A 20022-nucleotide genomic window follows, 5' to 3' on the forward strand; every position below is an offset into this window, starting at 1 on the left:
CACCACAGCTAACACTCTCTCTCATTTCATAAATCTTGATGAACGAATTCATGGCTTATCTAAGCATGGGTGAATATCACCAAGCCTTACCACAGATAGCTCTCTCTCTCTCTCTCTCTCTCTCTCTCTCTCTCTCTCTCTCTCTCTCTCTCTCTCTCTCTGTCTCTCTTCCAAACACGCACGCAACATCAACATCTATTTCAATAAAACGAAAACTGCCTGACGCTTCCATCTCACACCCCACCCTTTCTCGCATTTCGGAGGAGTACGCCATTTTTTTTTTTTTTCCCCTCGTCATCCCAAAATGTCAATAAAAATATTTACATCCGAATCAAACGAAGAGAAACGACGAAGGGCTCCCTCCGATTCGCCCTCAGAGCCTCGGTAGGTGGATGGCACTGTGCCAGCTAGATGTATAGCTAGCCGTGGACGTCCGCGCTGTGGGGGGGGGAGGGGTGAGGCCGCTTTAGTGGCACCAGGGAACACTAACCTTAAATGATGGTAATGCTATTATGGAAGTCTTTAAGGAAGCTTTGGCAGTTACTGTTGAGGCTGTTTTATTTTTCTGTATAAGTTTTAAGAAAAAATTATTTAATAATTCAAAAAATTAATAATTATATTCTAATTATTCATTACAAATCAGGATTCGATTAGCGTTACTGGTTATTCACTTGGTAAAGAAATAATATTATTTTGTGTTTATTTATATAAAAATAAATTGGCGTCACTGCAATAATGGTCAATGACAGATTACATTAGAAATCTATCCGTTTATATATTTATTTATTTATCTATCTATCTATCTATCTATCTATCTATCTATTTCAAATACATCCACGGAACCCACTCAAGTAAAGTAGACATAACAAAGAACCGCTTAAATAGTTAAATAGTGACACTTAACTTTTCTTCTTTACTTTTTTTTTTTTTTTAGCTCCTCGTATCCTACATACCCCTCCCAAGGACTCCGAACTGAGATCCTCCATGAATCCTTAGTGCCCTTGGCATGTTCCCCAATTTCCTTCACTCACAAACACGTCTTTTATTTCCTCGTATTTTCGTTCCCATTCACTATTCACTCCTCCGAGATCAGACACAAATTGCATACAACATCTGTCATCTGTTACTCAGCTCAGTGCTTCTCTCTCTCTCTCTCTCTCTCTCTCTCTCTCTCTCTCTCTCTCTCTCTCTCTCTCTCTCTCTCTGTAACATAAAAATAACTCGCTTTCTCGCTAAGTGTAACATTAAATAGTTATCCTACTTTGTACGCTTTTGAAATATAAGCGGCCTTCTCTCTCTCTCTCTCTCTCTCTCTCTCTCTCTCTCTCTCTCTCTCTCTCTCTCTCTCTCTCTCATAAAAACATAAAATACTTCGCCTTTTCCCTTAGAATAGCATTAAACAGCTACCCTATTCTGCACGCCTTTGTAGTAATTCTCTCTCTCTCTCTCTCTCTCTCTCTCTCTCTCTCTCTCTCTCTCTCTCTCTCTCTCTGAGTAGCGTCAATAAACTTTGCAGCCGAGTGATGAAAAACTAAACGGGGTCTCATCACCACGCACCGAAAGTCGTTAGTCCTTTCGAAAAAAAATGAAAGTTCTTCTTATATCGACCTTTTCTCCTGTACCTCCAGTTACTTATTTATTTATTATCTTGCTTCTTTCTCAGTTGTTTTATTGTGTTCGTTTACTTTCTTACTTCGTCGTCCATTTTCTTGTTTATTCTTTTGTTTCGTATCTCCTGTTTTAGTCGTTGTTTGTTAAACCTTGTTCGCCCTCTCTGTTGTTTGAGCTTATCCCACCAGTTCTTCTGTCCTTGCTTTGCTTGCCTCTCCTTAATTATTATTTTTCCCGTTATTCCACTTCTTGGAATGTCCTTGTTCGTCATCTCTGTTTTTGTCCACTTTCTTCTCTATCTATTTCAGTTATTTTTCCAATTCATTCACTCGTAATTATTTGTCATTTTTAACTTTTTTATAACCCTTTCATTTTAGTTTTCTGTAAAAGAAAACTACTGAGATGGGTTTGTCCGTCCCGCCCTCAGATCTTAAAAACTGCTGAGGCTAGAGGGCTGCAAATTGGTATGTTGATCATCCACCCTCCACTCATCAAACATACCAAATTGCAGCCCTCTAGCCTCGGTAGTTTTTATTTTATTTACGGTTAAAGTTAGCCATGATCGTGCGTCTGGCAACGTTATAGGACAGGCCACCACCGGGTCATGGCTGAAAGTTTCATAGGCAGCGGCTCAAACAGCATTACACGTTGTACAGAAAACTCGACTGCGCCGAAGAAACTTCGGCGCATTTTGTACTTATTATTGTTTACCATTTGTTCTGGCTTTCATCTTCAGCGTTCCTTGTTTGCTATCTCCCTTGTTTATCAAGCTGCATGTGTGTGTGTGTGTGTGTGTGTGTGTGTGTGTGTGTTCGAAATCACAGCCAAGAATGGCACCAACTGTACCGACTCGCAACAAATAAATTGGTCTCTTTATCAAGGTCATCTACTGCTGTCTTATATTAAACTAAGTATGGTTCAAATAAATTGATATCATCGTACATTTGCTTGTGAAAGATATTTAGCACTAGGCACTTGGAAAGATAAGATTTAGCACTAGTCACTTAAGAAGACAAGATTTAGCACTAGTCATTTAGAAAGATAAGACCTAGCACTAGTCACTTACAAGGATAAGATTTAGCACTAGTCACTTAAAAGGACAAGATTTAGCACTAGTCACTTTAAAAAATTAAGATTTAGCAATCAGTCACTTAGCATAATATCTAGGACTAGACACTTGAAAAGATAAGAATTAGCGCTAATCACTTAGAATGATAAGATCTAGCACTAGCCACTTAGAAAGATAAGACCTAGAACTAGCCACTTAGGAAGATAAGATCCAGCATTAGCCACATGAGAAGAATAAACTTGTAATATAGGATTCGCAGCTACTATTACTATAATTTCGGTGGAACGAATCTTCATTTTCTGTCAGAGAGAGAGAGAGAGAGAGAGAGAGAGAGAGAGAGAGAGAGAGAGAGAGAGAGAGAGAGAGAGATTAATAACTATCTTGGAGAAGACAGAAGTAGCCTTGTAAGATGTGGTAGACATGACTCACTATGACCACTTAGGGAGAGAGAGAGAGAGAGAGAGAGAGAGAGAGAGAGAGAGAGAGAGAGAGAGAGAGAGAGAGAGAGAGCCCTCTTTTGTTCTCTCTTGCCTGCTTTTTTCCAGCTGTAATAATAATAATAAAGAGATAATGAGAGAGAGAATTGACAGTATCATTTTCTGTGGAATATAAAGCGAGGCTCCTAATTCTACTGTTACTCTGGAGAAATAATTTTAAGCTAAATATCTTGCGTCTCCATTTAAGGTTCCCTTCAGGCTGGGCAACCGAGACGTGCAAAGTTTCCCTGAATTGCCTTGGACTTGTGTGTGTGTGTGTGTGTGTAAATATATTATACAGAAAATATATATATATACATATATATATATACACATACACACACACATATATATATATATAATATAAAAAACATATATATACTCAGCATTTTAAATACCTTTTATATTGTAAAAAGAGTTCACATTGCAAGCTTTCTTAAAGATGAAGTAAGCTTAGGTATAGCGAGAATAAGCTCGGAGGGGTAAAGCTCATCATCTCCAGATCATCATACAGAATTATCTCTATCTATCTATCTATCTACAGTATCTATCTATCTATTTATTGATCCGTCTGCCTGTTGGAAAAGGACACGCTTCTCCAGATCAACATAATACAAAATTATCTCTATCTATCTATCTATCTATCTATCTATCTATCTATCTATCTATTTATTGATCCGTCTGTCTGGGAGTCTTTAAAAGGAACTGTTGAAAAAGGACACGCTGCCTGAAATTCCCAGTCTCAATTAAGTAAAATGACGACTTGACATTAGAACACATGTTGGTTGAAACCTAATAAGATTTTCACTTAAAGGCATTTGCTGTTTCTCTTACTGATTATCAGCTTGATAAATATATATAAGGTCAGAATCTATTCAAATCTTCAGTAACTGCGATTTGTTTATCTTACAGTATTCTTTCAGGGATGACAATAGAGAATCCACCACCCCCCCGCCCCCTTTCGTCTTAAGCAGAGTCGAACTTTGACTAAAATACGGTTAATGGGGCCTTCATCTTTAACCACAGAGAGAGAGAGAGAGAGAGAGAGAGAGAGAGAGAGAGAGAGAGAGAGAGAGAGAACAACATCAGAATATGAAATTATACTTTTCGAAGTTTTACGAATAAAAAAAAAATTCATCGTCTTCCTTTGTGCTAAGAAAAACTGAGAATTATAATTATTAGTATTATTATTATTATTATTATTATTATTATTATGAACGTAAAAATTTCACCAGTCATCGGCTTCTTCCTCCGGCACCTTAAGTGACGTGTGAGCAATAGCGACGATACATTCCCAAAAGGATTCCGAAAGGATTCACCCAGTCGGTAGGATACGTCCAAGTAAGGATCCTGCGCTTTAGAAAATGGAAGTAAAGGAAGGCGGGGGGATGGGGAGGTTTGGAGTGGTCGTTGGGAGGGAGGGGTAGCTGAGTGCGGCGATCCGGTATAAACTAGATTCCACCCTCCCCTCAAAAGACTAACCACTCTTCTTTAGTGGCCCTCCACCGAGATGCGATGGGAATCTGGAATGTTGTCATATTCCCTTTTCAATTCCCGTGTGGCTTTTGGAATGAGCAGCAGCCATGTAGAAGTGGAATTACGAATAATTACTGATCCTTGTGAAACATTCCTTATTATAATTCTCATTACCAATTCCCATTTGGCTTTTGGAACGAACAGGATTCCGGCCAAGGTGGAATCATTGGTTATCACAAATTCTTGTGACGTATTCTTTATTTATAATTCTCACTGCCTTTCACAAAACACACAAGAATACGTGAAATTATTACTAAGTCTTGTGAAGTATTTCTTAGTTATAACGTTAAAAGAAGAAGAAGAAGAAGATTTGTCATAACCTTCAACAAAAAATAAAAACATCTGGTTTACTTCAAAGAACGTTGCAAAGGAAGTTACATAAAAAAATATCTTACTTAACAATATTATATATAGTTACATAAAGAAATATCTTACTTACCAACATTATATAATGGCCACACACACATACACACACACACACACACACACACTTCAGTATTCCCCTCTTATCAATAATGCTCTTTCGCGATACTTCCACAATAATGTGAATAATTCATTTCCGAAATGGTGTCTTTTCTCTGCGTCGCTGATTTCAGTAAGTCTGTCTGTTTGTCTGTCCGTCAGCAACTCGTCTGTCTATTAATTATCTGGCTGTCGACTGTCTGTCTTGGCCTCTTTTCGGTCGTATGGGACACGTCAAAATGGTCCTACAAAAACAAGTACTTTAGTGTGGGTTTTGTTTAAAAACAATCTACATTTGGTTTGTTATAAAAACGGATGAGTTGACGTATCTGCTGGAAAAAAAATAGGAAAGTTGACGTATCTGCTGGAAAAAAAATAGGAAAGTTGACGTATAGGAAAGTTGACTGCTGGAAAAAATAGGAAAGTTGACGTATCTGCTGGAAAAAAAAGGAAAGTAGGCTGGAAAAAAATAGGAAAGTTGACGTATCTGCTGGAAAAAATAGGAAAGTCTGCTGGAAAAAAAATAGGAAAGTTGACGTATCTGCTGGAAAAAAAATAGGAAAGGAAAAAAAATAGGAAGTTGACGTATCTGCTGGAAAAAAAGGAAAGTTGAAAAAAAATAGGAAAGTTGACGTATCTGCTGGAAAAAAAAAATAGGAAAGTTGACGTATCTGCTGGAAAAAAAATAGGAAAGTTGACGTTGCTGGAAAAAATAGGAAAGTTGATCTGCTGGAAAAAAATAGGAAAAATCTGCTGGAAAAAAATAGGAAAGTTGACGTATCTGCTGGAAAAATAGGAAAGTTGACGTATCTGCTGGAAAAAAAGGAAAGTTGACGTATCTGCTGGAAAAAAAATAGGAAAGTTGACGTATCTGCTGGAAAAAAAATAGGAAAGTTGACGTATCTGCTGGAAAAAAATAGGAAAGTTGACGTATCTGCTGGAAAAAAAATAGGAAAGTTGACGTATCTGCTGGAAAAAAATAGGAAAGTTGACGTATCTGCTGGAAAAAATAGGAAAGTTGACGTATCTGCTGGAAAAAAATAGGAAAAAAATAGTTGACGTATCTGCTGGAAAAAAAATAGGAAAGTTGACGTATCTGCTGGAAAAAAATAGGAAAGTTGACGTATCTGCTGGAAAAAAAAATAGGAAAGTTGACGTATCTGCTGGAAAAAAAAAAATAGGAAAGTTGACGTATCTGCTGGAAAAAAAAAAATAGGAAAAGTGACAGATCTCCTATTAAAACATATAGAAAGGACAGATCTCCTATAAAAATATCTATAAAGCGACACATCTGCTAGAAAAAACACAGAAAGTAACAGATCTTCTTTCAAAAAAAATTACGAAAATTGACAGAATTGCTATATAATGATAGGAAAAGGGGAAATTCTGCTAGATACAAGAGAAAAAGTGACAGAAATTAAGATAAACAGAACAAGAGAGTGATTTCCTCAATCGGACAACAGAAAGAATGTGTTTAAATGTATGCTTCTGTGTGTGAATCTGGACAGTGTTAGATAAAAGTGTGTAAATACAACATGTCACATAAACCAACATTGACAACTTATCGCATACACATCACAAACAAAGTCAGAAACTTATTGGTATTCCTAACCACTGCTTCATACGATTATCCAGCGTTTGCCAAAGGTTTTACCTCTACTTCCGGTCGCTGACTTGTTGTCAACCTGTTAGTGATATGTATGCGATAAGTGTCTTTGACTTGTTGTCAACCTGTTGGTGTTATGTAGGCAATGAGTGTCGTCGACTTGTTTTCAACCTGTGTGATATACTGTATATATATATATATATATATATATATATATATATATATATATATATATGCGATGTGTCATCGACTTCTTGTCAACTTGTTGGTGATATGTATCCAAAGAGTGTCGTTGGCCTGTTTTCAACCTGTTTGTGATATATATGTATATGCGATTAGTGTCGTCGATTTCTTGTCAACCTGCTGGTATTATGTATGCAATGAGTGTCGTTGACTTGTTTTCAACCAGTCTGTGATCTGTATGAGATGTGTCATTGATTTATTATCAACCTGTTCGTGACATGCATGCAACAAAAGGTGAAGACACGTTTGACTGTATGATGACCTCTCAGCATCGTGGACGAGTTTCAGACGCATTTAAAAGTGTAATGACTAAATTACCATATTTACAAGTGTAATCTCACCTCTGACCTCTCGATTCGCAGAGATCCCAGAGAAGGCCAAAGCTGAACCGAAGAGGGTCTTCGGAGACCGCATCAACTCCCTGCGCAGGCGCAGACTGATTCGCGAGGCCCAGCCTACGTCCACCCTTCGACTTCCCATCGACGAGCCGTTCCCTGTGAAGGTTAGAGACTGCTGGTGAATTTAGAGGAATAAAGTCTGAGATTAATTACAGAAATGTTATTAGAATTTAAATTGGTTTTAAATCAACATAGAAATCTTGGAAATACTAAACAGAATCCAAAGTTTGAATCGGAAGGAAATATTAGCATAGCAGGAGGTTATGTTTTATTACAACTAATTCAACTAAATTTCAGTTACAATTCCATTTTAAATCGTCAGGCAGTTCTTACAAACATATTAATATATAACTTAGATTCAAAATCATGAGAAAAACTGATTATGACACATGAAGTGAATTATTTCTTATTCATCATTTTGACCTTGAGTCGTATGTAGATATAAACCAAATTTAATTTGTTTTTTAGCTTTTATAGTTAAGTAATCAATCAAAATATAAAGGAGGAAGATTTACTACATAAATTTAATACATACTTAAAATCCCAATAGGAAACATTACAAGCTAGATATAAAAACATGTATATAAAAACTGAGAATGCAAAATTAAGATGCCTTTCAAAATTTGTTACTGTTTTTAAAGGAAGTTTTTTGATGATTTCTATGAGTTTTGGAAAAATATCTTGGGCCCACATTCTATATTCTACACAAGAATCATCTTAAACTACAACAGCCCTTTATTTTTTAGGTTCTGTAAATAATATCAGCCTTGCTCTAAGGACCCAGATATGTCTTGAATCTGAATGACTAAAAGATGTAATGCATCCTTAATTTAAATTCCCTGAAACCTAGTACATAAATGCAGTTATTAATTTATCCTACATACGTAAAATATAAAAAAACTTATTAAACTTACGAGCCTATAAACAAACAGGCATAAATCTTAACTCAAGCAACTGAATGATAGAATTACACATCTCTTTGTTTGTTATATTACAACCTATACAAGAATCCATAATTAAACCTGTATATCTGAAGGACATAACACATGCCTCAAGTTTTTCTTGTTTACAACTAATACCGAAATACCTGTTGATTACATACACACTGCGGATTGTCAGCTTCTTTCTTCAATCATTTTATTTTCATGATTTTCCCCATAATTCACTTTTATAATATTTCTGTTCTTAGCTCCCTGTTCCTGCGCTGCTTGCTTACCCACAAACAAATCCCAAAATGTACAAAGTAGTGCATAAATATATCTAAATAAACTGCATCTTTATTATTATTATTATTATTATTATTATTATTATTATTATTATTATTATTATTATTATTATTATTATTATTATTATATTCAGAAGACGAACCCTATTCATGTGAAACAAGCCCACAAGAGTCACAGACTTGAAATTCAAGCTTCAAAAGACTATAGTGTCCATTAGAAGAAACAATTGTCAGGAGAGGGTGGATAGCAAGATGGAAGAAAGAAAATATGAATGGAGGTACAGTAACGGGAATGAAAGGGGCTGCAGCCAGGGGCCGAACGGACGCTGCAAAGAACCTTAAGTAATGCTTACAGTGCACCGCGTGCTGACGGTACTACTACCCCCCTACGGGGCCTTATTTACAAGTCTGCGATCAAATACTTACTCTCCCTCTGCCAGTCTCCTGAAACACCATTTTTTATTTCAGTTCGACGCCGAATTCGTGGCCCGCGTCGAGAGGTCAGTCCGCGTGCCCAGGGCGATCAACGGATCTCATCACCACGCCCACCACCATACCCATGACAAGTCCTGCATGGTTCTGGGCGTCAAGTACAACCTCGGTGAAATCATAGGTCAGTGGTGGCCCTTCACTCATTCAGTTTTTTTTAATCACAATAATTCTCTTTCTTACTCTACTGGCTCATCCTGTTATTATTATTATTATTATTATTATTATTATTATTATTATTATTATTATTATTATTATTATTATTCACAAGACAAACCCATATTCGTACGGAACAAACCCACAGGGGCCATTGACTTGAAATTCAAACTTCTAAAAAATATGGCGTTCACAATGAATTCTGAGAAGCAGCTGTAGTAAGCGAGAGTTTGGGTTGTAATTTAAACACCCAGTTTATGAATGGGTCATAATTTTGTAGCGTATAACATTTACTCTGCCTTTCATGTTGGGCCTGTAACGGGAAGTGCCGTCAGTGCACCTCACGTGGTATACTGTAGACATTATTAATTTCATGAAAACATAAAATTTTCCAAAGGACTTGTCAACAAGACGAAATCAGCTTCTTTAATCCTCATTCAAAAGTAATTTTTTAGTGGGATGCAGAGAGAGAGAGAGAGAGAGGGGAGAGAGAGAGAGAGAGAGAGAGGGGTTCAAGAAGCCGGAAGAAGACCCGGCCGAATTAGGGCACGGCGTTTGTGGTTAGGTTAGACAAAGTCTGGCTAGGTCATATTCCCTACGAAATGCCTGCTACAGAAGTACTTCCTCATTTTAGTTTATCATCATATGAATTACAGTTCAGTAAAATACAGGAGATTCCGAAGACGATCCTCTGATTCTCTGATTCTGGAGCCGATTCACAGAAGACTACTTATCTTCCAGGCGTTGCCTCCGGCGTGTGCATGGAATGTCGCTGCGCGGCCGGGAAGATGTTCTGCTCGCCCAAGTGTTGTTTCTTACCCTCGCCCTTCGAGCTCTCGGCAAGGGACACGCAACAACTCGAAGCCACGCCTCCGGAGAAGGCGGCGCCGCATCCCCTCTCCTACGTCAGGAACCAGTTCGAGGAGGGGACGTTCCTCTGAAGGATTTGAGGAGGAGGATGAATCCTATCAGCGCCGGAAGCGAGGGACGGACTACCATCATCCTACTATACTAATAACCTCAAGATGAGAATGCAAATATTTCAGAGAGAAACATCTATCTCCCCAAGCCCATCCTTTCCTTCCCACACCATCCTATTGTCCCCCACCATCCTATCCTCCCAGCCATACAATTCTTCCCCAACATCCCATTCCTTCTCACCATACCATTATTCACCATCACACCGCTCCATCCACACCATGCAATTCCCCTTCACCATCCCTTCTTCCCCATCATCCTATTCCCCTCCACCATCCCATTCTCTCACCATCCCAATCTTCCCCAATACCCCATTCCCCCACCAATTCCCTTCATCCCATTCCCCCCACCATCATCCCATCCTATTCTCAACCATACCATTCCCCTCCACCATCCCATGACCCCCATCATCCCATCCTCCCCACCATCTCATTCCCCAACCATACCATTCCCCTCCACCAACCCATTCCCCCACCATTCCATTCTTCCCCCACCAATCCCTTTCCCCACCCATCCCATTCCCCAAACCATCTCATCTCCCCCACCATCCCATCCTCCATAATCATCATATTCGCCCACCCCCAACGATCCCATCCCCACCCCTTGAAAAAATCTGATTATAAAGGTTCTGAAAATAAAGCTTCGATGTCCACAGTTTCGAGAACAAAATTTTAACAAATAAAATTTTTAAAAATTAAAAGTTTTAAACATAGGGAGTATGTTTTCTCTGAATATGACAGACTTGTCCGCAACTTATTAACCTGGCGTTAGTAATTTCGTTGCTGGATGACTCTTATATATATATTTTTTGTTAAGATATAAAAGATGAATTTATAGCTGGATTCACTAGTGCTGATTCTTACAGTTAACCTTAGTCTCTAATGGGCATCTTAAAAACCAATCGTGTAACTCTTTTTTTTTGATCGCTATGGGTTCAGTAATTTGCATAAAACTGCTTTAACCACTTAATAGCGTCTAATGCATCATTTATCTTACCCAAGCTTTCTGTACAAATAAATACAAAGAGTAACCATCAGAGTAAAAATGACTTCGTGAAACATTATTCAACAAAATGAATAACTCGGAATATCTGAATGCTAATGTTTTTTTTTTTTTATAAATATCCCAAACGCCTGAAGAACATTACCTATGCATTACCTGTTCATCATTATTATATTTTTCAACTGAAGTTATCTCGGCTTCTATATAGCTTCCATTTTCTGCTCTTTTGATTTTATATATGGATAAAAATGACTCATAAAAAGAACCATATGGACTTGTTTCCAGATTGCCTTCGTAATCCAGGCCTTTTCACCGGGTTATAAGGCATTCAGAAATCATTTCTTCGTCAGAAGAGATGTTCATTGTTTTGATTACTGTATAGTTCTCAAAATGTTGATTCTGGTAAAGGATTGTTGCCAATAACAGAGCTAAAAGATGCCATCATTCATGCTAAAAGTTATATATAACGGAAAATGTAGATTATGAAAAACCACCAATACTATTATTATGGTTCAGAAGATGAACCCTATTCGTATGGAACAAGCCCAAAGGGCCTCTCTGACTTGAAATTCAAGCTTCCAAAGAATACGGTGCTCATTCGAAAGAGAGAGAGAGGGTACGCTGCTAGGATATACAGAAAGAAGAGAGCAGTCATTAGAAAAGAAAAATTAAATTTACAAAATAATAAATAACTAGATAAAAAGACAAGCAACTTATAACATACAAAGTCAATTCTTAATTCTATAGCGTTGACACTGGCTCAACTACATGACAAAAAATGGAGTGTCCAATTTGCGTAAGAAATTTCAAGACATCTAATCATATTTTCATTGAAATAGATAGTTATGATTCTTAAGGAGGTGTTTTCTGTTTGAAAATATTACCCACACGCCTTCACTTGTGGACATAGCAAATCATGCCTTAAGCCAAGTAGGTTTAAGACCAAAAATAGGTTGAGGATCACTGCTCTACCAATATGTGCAAAACCCCGGTTTAGAACAGTGATGTGTTTAGAACAGTGTTATATTTCGCATGTATTTTTTGTTACTCGGAGAATGACTGAAGAAATAAAGAGAGAAAATAACAGACAAATGTATTACTTTACAAGACGTTAGAAAATGTATGTGTATTCGTAATGTATGGAAGGAAGAGAGTCCGGTAAAAGTCGTTATTGTTTTTTTAATTATGCTTGATGTTTGCTATAAAGCCATTAATATAGAGTAAGTCATTCAAGATGCTACTATGTAAGTTTTGAGATATATATATATGCATATATACGTATATATATACATATATATATAGTATATATATGGTACATATATATATTATATTATATATATATATATATATATATATATATATATATATATATATATATATATATATATATATATATATATATATATATATATATATACACGCGTGTGTATAAACATTTACTCAATAGCTTTATTTAATTTTATGGCCACTGTATCCTGTAATTTTTGTAAGTAAATAAACCAAAGATATTTACTGGTCTTACTTATATTTACCCTCTGACCTCGATAAAATTTACCTATTATAATTACCCAGCATCTTAGTAGCAACCTCGAGCCTTACCTATGGTCACTATAGTAAAAAAAAAAAAAAAAAAAAAAAAAAAATGCGCCGAAGTTTCTTCGGCACAGTCGAGTTTTCTGTACAGCGTATAATGCTGTACGAAACTCTCTATCTGCTGCAGTATAAAACTCCCAGCTACGACCTGGCAGCGCCCAGATGCGGTCAAGTGAAGATGCTTCGGCGGCTGGCACCACTAGCGGTTCCAGACGCATGATCCATGGCTAACCTTAACCTTAAATGAAATAAAAACTACTGAGGCTAGAGGGCTGCAATTCGGTATGTTTGATGACTGGAGGGTGGATGATCAACATAGCAATTTGCAGCCCTCTAGCCTCAGTAGTTTTTAAGATCTGAGGGCGTCCACGGACGGACAAATAGCCATCTCAATAGTTTTCTTTTACAGAAAACTACAAACACGAAAGCCAAAGGGATATGGTGACATTATGAAAGGATACGTAACATAACGGAAAACCAATAATCGCTGAACGAATAGAAATGAAACAGTAATTCGATGAAATTTAAAGAGAAAAGAAAAATGGGAACGAGAATGAAGTGAGGGAGATTGCCTTCTCTTACAGAATTTACGTACCTACAGAGTATAGATAGATAGATAGATAGATAGATAGATAGATTTATATACAGATAGAAAGACAGATAGATAAATAGATATGTGAATAAATAAATCAAGAAGATAGATAGATATGTGAATAAATAACTAAGGAAAGATAGATAGAAAGCTATATGGATAAATAAATAAATAAATACGTGAAGAAATAAATAAGGAAATAAGGAGAGACAGATAGATAGATAGATAGATAGATAGATTTATATACATATCGAAAGAGACAGAAAGATGTATAGATAAATAGATATGTGAATAAATAAATATGGAAATAAGGAAAGATAGATAGATAGCTATATGGATAAATGGATGAATAAATACGTGAAGGAATAAATAATGAAAAAATTACGGATACACAGGCAGACAGAGATAGATAGATACAGATAGAAAAATAAATGAATAAAGAAATAAACAGGGAAATAAGGAAAGATAGATAAACATATAACTGAATAAATACATAAAGAACTAAAGAGAGATAGACAGATAGACAGACATATAGATAGATAGAGGTAAAAAATAATGAAGTAAATAACTAAATAAATAATGAAAAAAGGAAACAGTTAAATAAAAAGATAAAATAAAAAATTTCTTTATGAACCATGATAAACATTTATCGTAGGAGATAAATGTCTATCAAAGAGGGGTTGGGTATAACACTAAATTAAGTAATAATAACTGCGCCTCCTGAAAGAAAGAAGGTTATAGGATATGGGAACACGAAAGACAGGGGAGCGTACAATAAAGTATCAGCAAGTGGCCACAAATAACGACAGAAGTATGCGAATCAATTAAGCAAATAATCAAATATATTCTGAAACCAAAATATGATTGTAATATACCGAATCCAAAATACTATTCTAATAAGATTCTAATAATTGATATCAATTATATAATTAAGTCTGTTAATAGCTCTGAACTGCCTGGAACGGCTATTTATATTAAAATGTCGCTAAAGGCATTTTTCGTGGACTCAAGACTGCTATGAAAGAAAACTGAAATTATCTTCGATATTGTAAGCTTTCATTGGTGAGCTTAAGCACATAATCTTGAATTAAAATAAGAGTATAAAGTTATAAACTATAAGACCTACGTATTATATGTCTATGAATGGAAGCAAAGAACTTTAAAACAGCGACTTCTCTTCATTCATAAGTGTACCATATCATTTGTGGGACTGAAAACTCTCTTATTTTTTTTACTTTCGAATATTTTTCCCCGTCTCCTTCCAGCCTAGGCTACTACAAGGTACCACGTTCCTTCTTTATAGTCAACCCTTGCTGGAGGAGGAGGAGGAGGAGGAGGAGGAGGAGGAGGAGGAGGAGGAGGAGGAGGAGGAGGAGGAGGAGGAGGAGGCGGAGGAGGAGGAGGAGGAGGAGGAGGAGACGAAGAAGAAGAAAAACGAAAGTCAATGGAAAGCAATCGTGAATTCATCTTACCAGCGCAAAATTAAATTATACAGAAGCTATCACGACCACATTCGTTTGAGGTGAATGTTGGTACCTCTACTTAATCCAGCCAGCAACGGGAAATAAAGTTAATTCAATTATCACAAATCTAAAGCTGCGCAGAGCGTTCGGGAGACTCCAATATATCGGTCTATGATTCACGTTTATCAGAGGACGTTCAAGATAAAAAAAAAAAAAAAACCTCTCCAGGTGTCTGTGAAGATAAACACCCATTTAACCTCAATTACATTCGCTTTGCCTCATTATTTCTCGTAAATCTGATTCTATTCCATGAAATTTAGACTGTCAAGCCAAGCACCCGGGGGCATCTTCCCGAGATGTAACCGAGTACTGGGACCTTTCCATGAAAAAAGCGGGACGCCATATCTTAAAAACTAACCATAGGATTTTCTTGAAAATAATCTCATTATGTTTCCCACACCCAAAGTGCTGGAGAGATACTTACCTAACCTAACCTCCTAACCTAACCTAACCTAGGGGCATGGCAAAAAACAACTGGGGTTGGTATAACACTAGCAGGCCCCTCAGGAATTTGCCACCGGGGCACTTACAGGCCATTCAGAGCTTCAGACACTGGAAAGAGGGAGTTGGAGTGGTTGGACAGCAAAGCAAGGCAGAGATCCAGAAAGTAACGGAGACAAAGCAAGACGGAGATCCAGAAAGCAACGGAGATGAAGGAACTCCCCAGTTACACAAACAAGTAACAGTTAGAGTGGCTGAACAGCAAAATTGATGAAAGAAAGTGGTGATGGAGGTACAGTACAAGGTTAAGAAGTGGATGCAGCTATGGGCCGAAGGGATACTGTAAACACCCTTTAGTAATCCCTACAGTGCACCACGTGAAGTGCACTGGCGACACTAACCTAAACAGCATAGAAATCAAACAGGAAAAAAAATAGGGGTTTGATTCCATAGGCTGGCAGTAAGAGGAAAACAAACTTGCCAAATTAAATAAATAACAATTGTAAGACCTGCTCACAGTTCATTTTGAGATGTCTTGAGACAGACCTCGAGATCTCAAGACCAGTCTAGAGACCAGTCTAGAGGACAGTCTCAAGGCCAGTCTAAAGGCCGGTGTAGAGACCAGTCTAAAGGCTGGTGTCGAGGCCAGTCTAGAGGCCGGTCTCGAGGCCAGTCTAGAGGCTGTTCTTGAGGCCAGTCTAGAGGCTGGCCTCAAGGCCAGTCTAGAGGCTGGCCTCAAGGCCAGTCTAAAGGCCAGTCCCAAGCTCAGTCTAGAGGCTGGTCTTGAGGCCAGTCTAGAGGCTGATCTTGAGGCCAGTCTAAAGGCCGGTCTCGAGGCCAGTCTAGAGACTGGTCTCGAGGGCAGTCTAAAGCCCAGTCTTGAGGACAGTCTAAAGGCTGGTCTTGACGCCAGTCTAAAGGCTGGTCTCAAAGCCAGTCTAGATTCCAGTCTTGAAGCCAGTCCAGAGACCGGTCTCAAAGCCAGTCTAAAGGCCGGTCTCGAGGACAGTCTCGAGGCCAGTCTAGAGACCAGTCTCGAAAACAGTATAAAGGCCAGTCTTGAGGACAGTCTAAAGGCTGGTCTCAGAGCCAGTCTAGATTCCAGTCTTGAAGCCAGTCTAGAGACCGGTCTCAAAGCCAGTCTAGAGGCCTGTCTCGATGACAGTCTAAAACCCAGTCTAAAGACCAGTCTTGACAACAAGTTCTCTTGGCTTGGTCAATGCCAGCTCTGCCATGTATACGCACTCTCTCTTTTTCTCTCATTTCTCGACAGCTTAGGCCCCTTCTTTCCAATTCTTCTTGCACCCCATGTATCTTTTTCACCAGCCTGTCATTCTCCATTCTCTCCTAGTGACCAAATCATGTATAAGCCATATAAGCTACATCATGTTTCTTCATTATATTACAGTATATATATACATATATATATATATATATATATATATATATATATATATATATATATATATATATATATATATATATTATATGGAATATATGTGGTGTATACTTTATGCTTCACTTATTAAGCAAAACTGAAGTGTTTACTGGTCGGTTTTACAATAGGAAAATATTTTAATATGAAAAAAAACAATAATAAAAACAGATACTGTATTATTTTAACAACAACAAAAGCAACAGCTGTCTTAGTAGTTGCTGTTGTGGTGGCAGTAGTTTAAGTAAAGTGACGGGAGGTAAAAAACAAAAAAGCTAAATATAAAATAAAGGCGTGGGTGGTTCGTCTTGCTTTTCACCCCTATCTCGACCTCCCTCGTCCACCATCCCTACGCTACTGGCACGGTCGGTGGCTATCTCTAACCACCCCACCCCACCTTTTCCGACTTCCTCTTCCTCCACCGCCACCACCAGCACTTCCTCCCTCAATTCCTCCTCCTCCCTCCTCAATCCCTCCCTCCCGACCGAACCACGTCTCACCTAAGACTTTGCTCATTCGTGTCTGGGAGTTTGTTGCGCTGACAGCAACGTCTCCTTTATCCTTACCATCTTCCAGTTCAGTTCGCGCCATAATCGTACTCGAACTATTTATTATTACGAATTGAAAACTAACTCTAATTTTATACAAAGGCCTGCGTCTTTTCCCGTTCATGATTATGCTAAGAGTGTAAAAGAAGAAAAATATTACGAAATCTGAATCGAATGGTGAAAGCATAAAAGAAAAAATAATTATCCAATTGCCATATTAAAAATTATCCTTCAGAGCGCATGTATTTAGAATTAGAATTCACAGTGTTTCTATAAGACTATCTGATTTAGGTAATAAATCTCCATGATGCTAACCTGAAAAAAAAAAAAGAAAAGCAAAGAAAAAATAAAATAAAATCGAACGGGAAGACCGCGTGAGCCTAAGTAGCCTACGACACCATTGCGAAAAATCATACGAAACTCAAACGAGGAAGGTTTGAAACCGCCAGAGAAAACAAACTCACATAAAATTTAAATCTAGTGAAGTTTAAACAAACAGAAGAATGGGAGAAAGCGATCAAGCCCCACTCAAACACCAGGGATCCAAGTTACTGCACAATGCCGGAATCGGTATCGAAAAGCGAAGGCGGTCCTCGTTGGCCGCCACGAACTACAGAATAGAGAACAACAAGGTACAGTAGGTGTGGACGAGCCATAGACCGATGGCTGTGATCGTTATATGTTATGGATGAAATAAAAACATCTGAGTTTACATGCTTCACATATACATATGTATATTACTGCATACACCAAATACATTCTCATCGCTTGAATGTAGATGAGCGTCTAGACTGCTGAATTAAAAATTCATCGAAAATCAAAGAATACGTGGGCGGACTGACCCCAGTATCCTGGGTTGTATGATGGAAATTCCGTTGTTCCTTTACACAGCTGATTCACTTGCTTGATTATGATACATTATGCATTTACGTATTGAATAGCACCTCGAACTTACAAATCTTTTCGTTCTAATAAGAAAAAAGGTTTTAGATCCTTCACTCATGGCTGCTTTAATAACGTAATGTTGGATCACTGGTCAAGGTTTTGCACGTGATAACCGGATATTTCGAAAATATTCTCTCAGTAAAGTCCTATATCTGTTTTCTGCTTCCCTTAATTAAAATTTTCCGATCTTTGTCAAATGAAAAATTTAGAAGAAAAAAGTGAGCGTTTTATATAGACTATTTCACTTCTTTAATACTGAAGTTTGGTTGACGTTCCCCAGTGACCAAGTTTGGTTGAAATTTTCCTTACTGCTCAAGTTTGGGAGTAAACTGTTATAAGTTTTTCGCGTTGCCAAAGTTTGCGTGAAGCATTCTTTACCAACTGGAGTTTGCAAGAAGCCATGCTTTTTTTTATGGTTGAGCTTTTTTTACTCGCTCAAGTTTGGATAAGGTGTTCTTTGATTTTCAAAGCTAATTTTTTTTTCTTTGTCTCCTGCTGGTAAAAGTTAGTTGGAACTGTATAAGTCAAGTCTGGTTCAGTGAATATATATCCTTTACTACTCAAATTCGGTTGAGTTTCTACTACTCAAAATTCTTTATTTATTTATTAATTTCTCTCCTGGTTAAGTATTTTACCACATCCTAACTATCGCAATTTATATGCTGCTAAGATTGGCGATTTTTTTTTAATCACTCAAGTATCGCCAGTTTTCTCTACTGTTCGAGTTTGGTAAAACTTTTCCTTAGTCTAAAAACGTTACTATTTTTTCATCTATCATTAGGCCGAGGCTCCGGGTCCCTCTCTCTCTCTCTCTCTCTCTCTCTCTCTCTCTCTCTCTCTCTCTCTCTCTCTCTCTGTCCATTATCTGAGTATTATTTTGCAAAGAGCTCACGAGTAAAGGACAGGCTAAGAGATGTTATTTTCCTACGTATAGGACTATCTACGGACAAAAACATAGTTACAATGGCCAAAATACAATCGTTATAACGAAAATTCTATCATAAGAGCAAAACCCAGCTTACGAATCATTACATTCCATTGTTTTAATAGAGATTCAGTGAATGGTCCGTTTCGACAGGAACAAACTCATTACTCATGGACATTGAAAGCAAATGTTTACAATATTTAACAGAGTCTTACGACCGTATTAACTGCGACTGACAAAGAGCTATGTTTATGCCTTTGATTCTGACAGAGAGAGAGAGAGAGAGAGAGAGAGAGAGAGAGAGAGAGAGAGAGAGAGAGAGAAGAGAGTTGAGGAAAGAGAGGACACTTCTCTCTCTCAGTTCTCTCTCTCTCTTCTCTCTCTCTCTCTCTCTAGAGAGAGAGAGAGAGAGAGAGAGAGAGAGGAACTAGAGCACTAACGAGAGAAAGAATTCTTAATAACTTCTTGAGAGAGAGAGAGAGAGAGAGAGAGAGAAGGAACTAGATATCTGCACTAACGAAGAGCGCTAAAAGAATTCTTAATAACTTGAGAGAGAGAGAGAGAGAGAGAGAGAGAGAGAGAAGAAGAAACTAGATATTTATAGTGACGAAGGCAGTTACAGGGAAAGCTTACTTCTTTATAGAGAGAGAGAGAGAGAGAGAGAGAGAGAGAGAGAGAGAGAGAGAGAGAGAGAGAGAGAGAGAGAGAGAGGGGGGGGGGAGAAACTGTCTCTAACTTACACACATACGAGTTCTTCCAAAGCAGAAGT

The 20022-nt window shown here is 37.7% G+C and overlaps 3 protein-coding genes across 3 annotated transcripts in view; all 3 read left to right on the plus strand.

Annotated features, from left to right (window-relative positions):
- LOC136854526 (uncharacterized) overlaps positions 1-11919 on the plus strand; it is a 104172-nt gene extending 92253 nt beyond the window's left edge. Inside the window, exons 6-8 of the mRNA XM_067130864.1 lie at positions 7366-7505; positions 9095-9239; positions 10013-11919. Of these exons, the coding sequence (XP_066986965.1) occupies positions 7366-7505; positions 9095-9239; positions 10013-10212 (485 nt within the window). The 3' untranslated portion in view covers positions 10213-11919. The remainder of the gene's footprint in view (positions 1-7365; positions 7506-9094; positions 9240-10012) is intronic.
- A 3500-nt stretch (positions 11920-15419) lies between these two features.
- Positions 15420-16678, plus strand: LOC136854344 (MAP7 domain-containing protein 3-like). Its single transcript, XM_067130643.1, has 3 exons — positions 15420-15580; positions 15945-16540; positions 16674-16678. Exons 1-3 carry the CDS (start codon positions 15420-15422, stop codon positions 16676-16678), a joined length of 762 nt encoding a protein of 253 aa, XP_066986744.1.
- Positions 16679-17339: 661 nt separating this feature from the next.
- Positions 17340-20022, plus strand: part of LOC136854527 (protein stum homolog) — a 25598-nt gene continuing 22915 nt past the window's right edge. Inside the window, exon 1 of the mRNA XM_067130865.1 lies at positions 17340-18015. Coding sequence (XP_066986966.1) covers positions 17887-18015 — 129 coding nt within the window. The 5' untranslated portion in view covers positions 17340-17886. The remainder of the gene's footprint in view (positions 18016-20022) is intronic.

The sequence above is a fragment of the Macrobrachium rosenbergii genome, chromosome 29 (genome assembly GCF_040412425.1).
Source record: "Macrobrachium rosenbergii isolate ZJJX-2024 chromosome 29, ASM4041242v1, whole genome shotgun sequence".
Classification (NCBI taxonomy): domain Eukaryota; kingdom Metazoa; phylum Arthropoda; class Malacostraca; order Decapoda; family Palaemonidae; genus Macrobrachium; species Macrobrachium rosenbergii.